General features: G+C 58.4%; 1 protein-coding gene across 1 annotated transcript; it reads right to left on the reverse strand.

Moving 5' to 3' along the window:
* Positions 1-3694: 3694 nt before the first annotated feature.
* FZD8 (frizzled class receptor 8) lies at positions 3695-7600 on the reverse strand. The gene has a single exon (XM_032473620.1). The coding sequence runs from the start codon at positions 6841-6843 to the stop codon at positions 4780-4782; it is 2064 nt and encodes a 687-aa protein (XP_032329511.1). The 5' UTR covers positions 6844-7600; the 3' UTR covers positions 3695-4779.
* Positions 7601-8317: the final 717 nt, after the last annotated feature.

The raw sequence follows: 8317 nt of genomic DNA on the forward strand, positions 1-8317 counted from the left end.
CCCGTGTGGGTCAGCACCAGACCGTCGGAAACCTGTGCTCTGGGACGATTCTGGGACTGGGTGCACACGGCCGGGCAGCTGATGTCAGGGACGAAAGCATGTGGCGGCCGGTGGCTGCAGGGACTTACACAGAAACCAGGGCAGCGGAAATGAGCTGTCGCTACTATTAGGAGTGACACGTAGCATCCGTGGCTTCCAGGCCCAGCTCTGCTGCTGGCTGTGTGACCTTGGGCAAGTCCAGTCCTCTCTGGGCATCAATTTCCGGCCTGTAAGTGAAGCAGTGACCTGTGCGTGCGGGAAGCTGCGGGTGGCAATCGATGTGGCTTCTGAGTCCACCTCCCTCAACACTAGGCCTTGCCACTGTTCCTTGTCCACGGAGCAGCGAGAGTCCCGATAACCACTTAGGACCCCAGGACCCTGTAGGTGACCTCCGAGAGCGTCTTCCGTCCTCAGTCCCTTGACCAGCTCGCCTCCTCCCTCCCAGCCCCCGCCCAGCCACTCCGATCCCAGAAGGAAGAAGCCTTCGGATGTGGGCTTCGCGAAGCTGCCTTTCACACTCTGCTCGCAGGCGTGGTCTTCCCGCCCCTGGTCTTCCGTCTCCCCACGCCTTCTCCACTGCTCCCGATTCCCGAGTGATGCCCTCTCTTCCCTTTGGCTGATGTGGATCCTGGCGCGGCTTCTATTCCTTCTGTTCCAGACAAGGGGGACCCCTGCCCCTCCCAAGCCAGCAGTACTTGTCGGGGGTGCAGAGTATCGTCCCCCGGACTCAGCACCAACTTCACGGTGGGAAACTGAAGTGTGCGGAAATTAACAAGCCACCTCCAGACAGTCTTCCTGGTTTATTCTTCCTCCCATTAAATGTGGTGAATCTTTGGTGAGCGGCTCATTCCTTACATAAAAGCACCTCAGAAGGTAATTTTTAAAAAAGACCGTTGAATTTCAACACAGCTTATTGATAATTTTTAACATAACTGTTATATTGAGGATTTAATTCAATGGAGGTCTTGTGGGGCCTTAAATTGATGCAGTTTGGGGATCTTTTTCTTGCAGGAAAGAGTTCAAAATTCTGAACACAACAGCTGCGGGCTGTCTGGGCGGGGACCAGGGGCTCCGCGGTTTGGAGGGAAGGACCTGCAGTGCTGGTCCCGCGCATCCTCGGTGCTGGAACTCCGCGGCACCGCAAGGTGGCAGCAGAGCGTCGCGTGGGGAGACACGAGGCGCGTCTCAGGGGACCTTTGTCACCTATGCTGACTTGCAAGCTGTGCCCACAGCTGCTTGAGGCTCCATGTGTGACTTTTCTCTTGGCAGAACCATCTGATTTCCTCCCCCGAAACTCTGAAGGATTCCAGAGACCTTCAGGGCCATCAGCGCAGGTGAAGGAACTGTCACGGTGACAAGGTTTGCCCTTATCCATTTCCCCTCCGTTTTATGGTATTTTCAAATTGCATATATTATAAAGCGAAAAGAAAGTGTTTCACATAGCTTCTCCCACAAGTAATTTTAATAAGCGTTGGCTTTTCTCATGGTTTTAACCACATGAGACTTTATGGACATTCATCTCCCAGCCACAGAGTAGGCCTGTCCCTTGCTTTTCCCATCCCTCAAACCGATTTGTTTTTGTTTCTAAATCCCATGAATAGATACCATTTGGGTGTTGGCAACCTGGCAACTTAAGCGTTAGCTTTCAAGTCACACAACCAGCCCCTGCGCTCTGAGATCAGTCACTACAGTCAGTCCCTATGAGCACAGGGGCCACAGGCCCCGGCTGTCCCCCTGCGGGCGGGCCTCAGGATGCTGGGGAGGTTTTCCGGTGAAGCTTTTTGCTTATATTGAACACATTTAATAGCCGTTTTGTAAAGGTTATCAAAAGCGGCATTTTACAAGGATATAATGAAGAAATAAAGGGAAAAAGCTCCACTTAAAAAAGAAATGTAGGCACTGGGGACTGAGCCCAGGCCCCCACGCACGCTAAGCATGTGCTCCACGGATGGGCTGCCCCCTCCCCCCAGGGAGACAGCTTCAAAGTTGAACATAAGTCCCAAAGCAGGAAGCCAAGTGCAGCTAGTCTCTAACTCTCTCTCCATCTCACATATGTGCAAGGACTACGGGAACTGCCCTCGAAGTTCTTCCTTATAACCGAAAATGCCGTTCATGGACACTACAGTACCTGCGAGTCACCACATGGGTTCGACTCAGGCCACTCCTTGGTTCCCAAGTTACAAAGCAGTCATCCTTTAATGAATAAACTCTCAGAAGGTGCAGATTTTTCCAGTGGCTCTGACTTTAAAAAACATAGTCGGCATGATAACTAACGTCGGGGTTCTTCCTGCATATCTACCTCGAAAAATCCAATTAACCCCACGAATGACTCTGCGAGGGACTTGCAAAATGTTTCTACCAAGAAACTCCTCTTAAAAGCCTCTTACATGAGAAAGATCGGTCAAAGAAGTAGTTTCCATCCTCTCAACAAAAATAAAAAAAATTTAAAGCACTAAATATTCCTATTAGGAAAAGTAAAGAGAACAAACTTCTTAGCAGGACGCTGTGAACCGGACCCCACCCACCCCACCATGTTGGATGCCGCCATCATTAGCAGGGTAACTGCCCATTTCTTATCTTGATTGACAGGTTAATAAGGGACCCGGGGCTATCTTTTCAGTAGGAACACACAACCTCACCAATTACTTTTAAATTATTGCTCATCTGTCAGAAAATACCAAGCGTGAGGAAGAAAAATATCTGAAAAAGAGAAATGTCTGAAGCAGCTTTTACTTCCGGTGCTTTCAAAGTTCAGTCCAGAAAACTGGCCAGAATGTAGTCAAAGAATTTAGGCACTGATGGCTTTTTTTTTTTAAAGGAAAACTTGTAGTTTATAATAGTTCATTGGTTCAATTAGGAGCGAGAAAGAAGGGAGTTTTGTAATGCAATTGTCCAGCAAAGGAAAACGCTTTAAATTGGGGATTAAGTGCGCAGACCACCTGTAGGGCATTCAGAGCCTTTTTCTATAATGTCTCAACCCATGCCTAGCTGCCTGCAGGCTGGCTAACAATGCCGGGAAAAGCTGTTTAAAAGGCTGTGCGCACTTGTGCCTCTGGTCTTCACGAACTGTTACAAGTCTTCCTCTCCCCCGCTCTCTCTCCTTTTTAAAGTAAAAGTCCCACAGCCCTTTAATGGAAGAACTTTAAGGCTCCGCGGTGGCCAATTGGTCTGCACCAAGAGGAGCCGGGCAGCAGGGAGAGACTTCAGACTATACGGCACATTTGGAGAGGAGAAAAGATCAAAGGTTTTCCAACTCAAAAGACCAAGTTCCCTACAGATTAACCCTATTCATTTGGCTCCTCTTAAAGGATGTGCTGAGCCACTGGGCAGACAGGTAAAAAGTTCAACAATTGCCAAAGCATTCTTCTGCTAATTCAACAGCCTTCTGCTCCAATAAATTAGCTTAGTCTTGACAGAGGAACAATAGCTTTTTCTCTAGGAAAAGAAGTGCATTGGACGACACAAGCCTGGAAGGTTATTAAGATGTTAACCCGTTAGTTTAATCCATGAAAGAACGCCTGGTCGGCTACCAGATTGTCAAGTGACTTACACCGTAACGTGTGATCGATGCTTTCAAACGTTAACCTCGACCCTTCAGTGTGCTCGGTCCTGCAAGAGCAGGTGCCTCCAAAATCACGGACGCCAGAAATGAACGTGGGGTTGGAAGCCTTTAGTGATATTACACAAGATAAATAACAAGGCCGGAGTGGAATTCCGGCCTTGTGGAAGGTCCCATTTACATACACTAAGGTGAGTGTTGTTCACCACGGATCAGAAAAGAGATGCCATGAAAAACACCACCTTTTCGGAAAGGTGCTAAAATCTCAATTTTGAGTGCAGTTCGACAGTGATACTCCGCTAACAACTTATGAACTAGTTTAACAGATCATTTTCTCCATGTCTAACGTCCGTGAACATAATGAGAAACCAGAAAATGTCCATGTTTCCAACGTGCCCTCCGCAAGCTCTTTAAAGGTAACAGTTTGGAAGAGGCAGGGGGAGGGGGCAATGTTTAAATCATTTATCAAAAGTCATTTTATTGACAAAATAGAATACTTATATTTGTTCTTACAGGGGTGGCCTCTAAACTTTTTACAAGAAAATGTACAGACTGTATATCTTTGGATATGTACATATTTTACACATTTTTACAATTAACAAATAATTATATAAATACATCCTCTAATGTAAAAAACCCGTATTTACTTGGGGTGTATAATTAAGACATTTCTTGCTTGTGTACTTAAGGCATTTGCCTGGTCATTAAGAATACCCGAACCGTGCCATCCCGTTAGGCCATGGTCATCCCTCTTCTAGGACATGTTAGACGTCAGAGTTTACGTGGGAGAATCGAGGGAGAAGACAAGGTCCCTCAGGTGAAATCTGTAGGTCTGGCTTCAATCTCAGCGAACGGCAACCAGCGAGGGCTCCAAACCCTGGGTCCTGGAAACGCGGCAGCGAAGTTCACGCTCCTCTGCCAACAGAAACGAACGCCTGCCGGGAGGAACCCCTCGGCCGTCGGTGGAGGAAAGGGGCCGGGTCTGGGAGCCTTCAATGCCAGGTACTTTGTTCTAAGCGAGTCCTCTAAGTCCCAGCTAATGGATACCATTAAGAGTTCATTATCATGCTAATAGCAATCAACACGGTGGAGGGGTGGGAACCTCTGTCTTCGAGTGTCCCCCTCGCAGCCTCGGTCGCCTCGCCCCTCCCCCTGCCTCCCGGGCGCCCCCTCCCCTCCGCTCAGACCTGGGACAAGGGCATCTGCTTTGGATACGACACGGAGCTGGCCGTGCCCGACCGCCACGTCAAGCCGGTGCTGACGTCGCTGTAGAGGGAGCCCGCCCCGCCGCCCGGCCCCCCACCCCCGCCGGGCCCCGCGCCGCCGCCCCCCGGGCCGCCCCCCGCCGCGCCCGCCGCGCCCGCGCCTTTGCTGGCCCAGCAGCAGCGGGTGCACAGCGCGCGCCACGACTCGAGCGTCTTGCCCGACCAGACCCACACGCCGGAGGTGATGCCCACCACCAGGCACATGAAGTACTTGAGCATGAAGACGGCGTAGTCGGGCCGGCGCGCCTGGTCCGGCTGCAGGTCCCGCAGGCACGGACAGTTGTGCGTGGCCTCCCAGCGCGGGCGGTTGTGCTGCTCGTAGAAGAGGCAAGCGACCACGACGGCGGCGGGCACGGTGTAGAGCACGGTGAAGAGGCCCAGGCGGATCATGAGCTTCTCCAGCTTGTGCGTCTTGGTAGGGCCGCCCTGCTGCTTGATGACCGAGCGGATGCGGAAGAGAGACACGAAGCCGGCCAGCAGGAACATGGTGCCGATGAAGAGGTAGATGACCAGCGGCGCCAGCACGAAGCCGCGCAGGTTGTCCAGGCTCTGGTTGCCAACGTAGCAGATGCCCGCCACCGGGTCGCCGTCCACCGAGCTGAGCGCCAGCACGGCGATGGACTTGACGCTGGGCACGAGCCACGCGGCCAGGTGGAAGTACTGCGAGTAGCCGGCGATGGCTTCGTTACCCCACTTCATGCCCGCCGCCAGGAACCACGTGAGCGACAGGATCACCCACCAGATGGAGCTGGCCATGCCGAAGAAGTAGACGAGCAGGAAGACCACGGTGCACAGAGCCGGCCCGGTGGTCTCGTAGCGCACGTGCTGCTCGACTGCGCCCAGCTCCTCGTACTCGCCGCGCCCGCCCGGGCCGCCTGCGCCCGCGCCCGCTGCGCCCGCGCCCGCCGCGGCCGCGCCGCTCGCGCCCCCCGCCCCGCCCGCGGGCCCCGCGCCACCGCTGCACGCCACCTTCTCGTGGCCCGCCACCAGGCGCACCAGGTAGCCGACGGACACGAAGAGGTAGCAGGCCGAGAGGAAGATGATGGGCCGCTCGGGGTACTTGAAGCGCTCCATGTCGATGAGGAAGGTGGACACGGTGGCGAAGGTGGACACGAAGCAGAGCACAGACCACAGGCCGATCCAGAAGACAGTGAAGGCGCGCTCGTCCTGGCTGAAAAACGGATTGTGGCAGGGCAGCGCGCAGTTGGCGATCTGGCCGGTCTTGACGCGGTTGTAGAGAGGGTGCCGCTCGCTGGACACGCTCACCATGGGCGCGCGGCACTGGCAGCCCGGCTCGCAGGGCGCCGCGCCGCCGCCAGGGGGCCGCGCCTTCCCGCCGCCGCCGCCGCCGCCGCCGCGCGCTGGGGGTGCAGCCGCGTCCCCGCCGCCGCCCCGGCCGCGGGATGGGGGCCTGGCCCCGGGCGGGCGACCGTGGCCGCTGCCGGAGGGCGGCTGCTCGCCGGGCGGCGGCGGCGGCGGCGGGCGGCGCGGCGGGCTGGGCGCGGCCGTGGTGAGGTCCGTGCGGTTGTAGTCCATGCACAACGTGTCGGGGTTGCCCTGCTCGGGCAGCCGGTCGCAGCGCATGCGGTCGGGCCAGGCGAAGCCGTACTGCCGCATGAGGGGCGCGCAGCCGGCCTTGGCGCGCTCGCACACCGACCGGCAGGGAGGCAGGGGCTTCTTGTAGTCCTCCAGGCAGATGGGCGTGTACATGCTGCACAGGAAGAACTTGAGGTCGGGCGAGCACTGGATCTCCACCAGCGGCCAGAACTGGTGCACCTCCAGGCCCGCCTCGTCCTGCGTGTCGTGGTTGAACTGGTTGGGCATGTAGGTGTAGTTGTAGCCGATGCCCTTGCACAGAGGCACGGTGATCTCCTGGCACGCCAGCTCCTTAGCTGAGGCGGCCGCCGCGCCGCTAGAGCGCTGCAGCAGCGCCAGGGCGGCCAGCAACGAGGTCACTTCCAACAGGTAACCCCACTCCATGCTGCGAGCCTCGGTCCCGCGCCCTCCGGGCGGCGTGCGAGAGCGCCGGGGGAGGGAAGGCCGGGCGCCCAGCCGGGCTCTCTCCTGCCTCTCCCGGGAGAGGCTCTGCCGATAACCTCGACCCTTCTCGGGACGCGTCCGCACGGCGCTGCGGGAGCCGAAGGTGGCTGCCGAAAGGCACCCCTGTCCCCGGGTCCGCCCACACACGCCGGCCGGGCTCAGCCCTCGCGGGGCATAGTGGCCGGCCCCCAGCTCATCGTCCTTCCCTTGCTCGCTTTCTCCGCGCGCGCCGGTGACTTTGCCGGGCACCGAGGGCGGCGGCGCTGCAAGTTTCCTCTTGGGCCGCGGTGCGCAGTCAAGATGGCTGGGCCAGGCCGCTCCGCGCCAGGTCAGCCCCTGCGGCCCCCTTTCGGCGTCCCGGGGCTCATGCTCTCCCCCAAGGCCGCGCGGCTGCCGCCGGGGTTCGCGGCCCGCCTCCGCCGAGGCCGCCGCCCTCTGTCCTCCGTCGGTCCGCCGCCGGGATGACGGGCCCCGCCTCCGGTGGAAATCTGCGCCGCGCTCCGGCAGGCAGTCGGGCGAGGTGTCGACGCTCCCCTTCTCGCGGGACACTCGGAGCCAAATCCACGCCGGAAGGCGGAGCGGACACCTGAGCGGCGCGCCCGCGCCCCGCCGCCACCTCCTCCTCCTCCTCCTCCTCCTCCTCGGCGGGAGCAGCGCCCCTCGCCAACTTCCCGCTCCGGCCCCGCTGCGCCCCGGCTGGCTCATGAATATTTATACGGCGAGGACTCGGTCTCCGCCCGCGGCCAGCGCGCCAATCCGGGGCGCGGGGCGGAGTCTGCGCGCTCCCCAGGCCCAGCCTTCCTGGGGCGGGCCTGGCTGTCCGCGCGGCCGTGCACGCTGTCTGCGGCCGGAGTTTGGGTAACCTTGGGGTTGACCGCAGAGACGGAGGCTTTGCCACTGCCGTCCCCGCGGCGCTCAGCGCGTCTGCGGTCGGGGTTCCATTTCCTCGACTCTGCGCTTGGGTACTGGGGACGAGGCGTTATGCAGCGCGCGCTTTCCGAGGCCCGTTTTGATCAAGTCAAACCCCTGCTTTCCAGGCTCCCCGAAAGTGGGCGACCTGCTGGCGAGGGGGCCCCGCGCCCCTCCGAGAGCGGGGGTGTGCGCGGGAGCGTTTTGGGGGACCGAGAAGGGGTCCCCTTCTTAAGGTTCTCAGAACGATGGTCGTGGACGCTTGGTAATGTGGGAGGGGTGGAACGACTGCAGTTCACCCCGGCAGGTGGGGCAGGGCCGGGGGCGGCCCGCGAGGAGGTGCCCGGGAGCCCAGCTGCGGGCGCGCGAGGGGCGCGGGCACCCGGGCAGGCCCGGGGGCGGGTCTCCTCCCGCCTCTGCTGAGTGACTGGGGGAGCCTCAGTTTCCTCAACTGGAGAGTGGGGGCACAGTACAGATATTCAAAGGGGTTCTACTAATTAGGTGA

This window comes from Camelus ferus, chromosome 35, assembly GCF_009834535.1.
Source record: "Camelus ferus isolate YT-003-E chromosome 35, BCGSAC_Cfer_1.0, whole genome shotgun sequence".
Classification (NCBI taxonomy): domain Eukaryota; kingdom Metazoa; phylum Chordata; class Mammalia; order Artiodactyla; family Camelidae; genus Camelus; species Camelus ferus.